This window comes from Dendroctonus ponderosae, unplaced genomic scaffold, assembly GCF_020466585.1.
Source record: "Dendroctonus ponderosae isolate FM_Combo_2020 unplaced genomic scaffold, Dpon_F_20191213v2 Dpon_F_20191213_3, whole genome shotgun sequence".
Taxonomy (NCBI): domain Eukaryota; kingdom Metazoa; phylum Arthropoda; class Insecta; order Coleoptera; family Curculionidae; genus Dendroctonus; species Dendroctonus ponderosae.
This window is the reverse complement of record NW_026018508.1, coordinates 14,796,751-14,798,852: the sequence shown is the minus strand read 5'-3', so window position 1 is coordinate 14,798,852 and position 2,102 is coordinate 14,796,751. Positions and strand designations below refer to the sequence as shown.

At 38.6% G+C, this 2,102-nt stretch overlaps 1 protein-coding gene across 1 annotated transcript; it reads left to right on the top strand.

Annotated features, from left to right (window-relative positions):
- Positions 1-863: 863 nt before the first annotated feature.
- On the top strand, positions 864-1,886 carry LOC109538724 (the record flags this gene model as incomplete). Its single annotated transcript, XM_019906094.2, is given in 2 exon segments — positions 864-1,193; positions 1,466-1,886. Coding segments are annotated over 2 exon segments (680 nt in total), but the record flags the coding sequence as incomplete, so codon positions are not given.
- Positions 1,887-2,102: the final 216 nt, after the last annotated feature.

Here is a 2,102-nt window from a genome sequence, read left to right as displayed (position 1 = left end):
TTTTGACACAGAAAGCGAAATTTGAATATCAGACACTTAGGTGCAAGATTATGCCAAAATTTCATGTTTTCCGTCCCGTTTTTGCTCATTTCTCGCAAGGAAAATGAGCAGGAACGCTCATTTTTACATCATTCCAGAGAGAACTAAATGGTCTTTTCAGAAAGTGAACCATCGATACGGAAATGTTGTCAGTTTCCTCAAAAAAGTTTCGATTTCAAGAATTTTTGGATTTGCGCGTTTGTTTGTGGAGTTGCAAAATTGACTCAAACATGACGCTGCTTTTTTTGAGATTTCTCAAGAACCATTCGAGCCGCAGAATTCGTTTTGGCATCGTTGGATAGATAATTAAAAATTCCATTCAGCCATAACAACATGAGTGAGCAAATTCGAGTAGTTTTGACCCAGAAAGCAAAATTTAAATATGAGACACTTAGGTGCAAGATTATGCCAAAGTTTCACGTTTTCCGTCCCGTTTTTGCTCATTTCTCGGAGGCCAAATGAGGAAGAACGTTCATTTTTACATCATTCCAGAGAGAAATAAATAGCCTGTTTAGAAAGTGAACCATCAGGGCGGAAACGGTAGCAGTTTTATCAAAAAAGTCTTGATTTCAAGAAGTTTGAAATGTGCGTGTTTTGTTTTTGAGTTGTAAAATTACTCAAACATGACGCTGCTTTTTCTGAAATTTCTCAAGCGCCATTTGAGCCACATAATTCGTTTTGACATCGTTGGATAGAGAATTGAAAACTCCATTCAGTCATGACAACATAAGCGGGGAAATTCTAATAGTTTTGTCTCAAAAACCAAAATTTGAATATACTACATTAGGTGCAAGAGTAGATTAGAGATTATTAACATATTTCAGGTGAGACTTCCTTAATGATGAGCACGCACTTCCTGTCCCAAGGAGAAATAAAGTTGTACTTGTACTTCTGCAACGACGAAATCGGCGACTTCTGCGTGCTGATCACGGTGACATCTAAATTGGGAAATAACTTAATAATGGATATTAATGTGGAGCTGCCGCAAAACTTTAGGAAACCTTGTATATGCAGAAAAGGGTTTAGTTTCTACTGTCCGAAAACATTTACAGTGCATGTCCCATCAAAAAATACATTTTTAATGGAGAGCACTGAGCGGCTTGCTGAAAATTGCTGTGCAGAGGGTACTTTAAGTCTGGTCAGAAGGTTCTACGGTAATTATTTCAATTATTATTTACCGTTTTATTTACTTAATTGGAAATTGTAAAAGTATCCAAATTGGATACTTTGAAATGGAAACTCTTTCTGTCTGTCTGAGCCAGGATTTTTATGGCAAAATTCCTGACCAGAACCGTATGTCAATATCACTTCTCTAACTCTTTCCGGAAACATTGCAAAACCAACCATTTTTCACGTGGTATCTGATAATGTAAATTTTATTAGCAGTAGTTGTTAAGAAACTATAAATAATCACATAATCTTTTAGGCACCCCTGTAGTACCACGAATTTTGAAGTTCTACCTCGAACGATTTCCACAAGGATTTTTGCTGGCTGCCTGCATTTTCGACGATGAAATCGAATTTTCAATTACCGAAAATAAACAATTTTCGGCTCAACAGGCAACTTTAACCATCAGCGATGTAACTTCCGACGATACCGTTCCACTGGTTTTGCATTGGGACCAAGATAGCCGACCAAAAGAGGCAATTTTGGAGCTAAACAGCGTAAATCAGGGAGAGATTCGACGACACAAATTAATTTTTCCTCAGGAGGAAGCAGTGAATAGTGTTAGTAGCAACATTGACAACCTTTTGGACAATAATCACAAAGAATGACGAAACGAGAGAAGCTTCTATGTATGCCATACGCACCTTATTGCCGATGAAATAAACTTTTACTAGCAAAAGCTGTTCTCACTCGCAAAAACCGCGAAGAAGCAGTAAAATCGCAACGGCTCAGTTCTGAACAATTAGCTGGGTCGTAAACAGTTTAAACAGGGGCGAGAAGCGCACCAATATGTTGAGGGGGAAGCTGGTGACCCCTTTTGGCCCCCGTTATCGCTATGTGTCCCGAAGGACCATCCAAACCCTGCTTTATATGGGTTGAGTGGCGCATAAAGTCT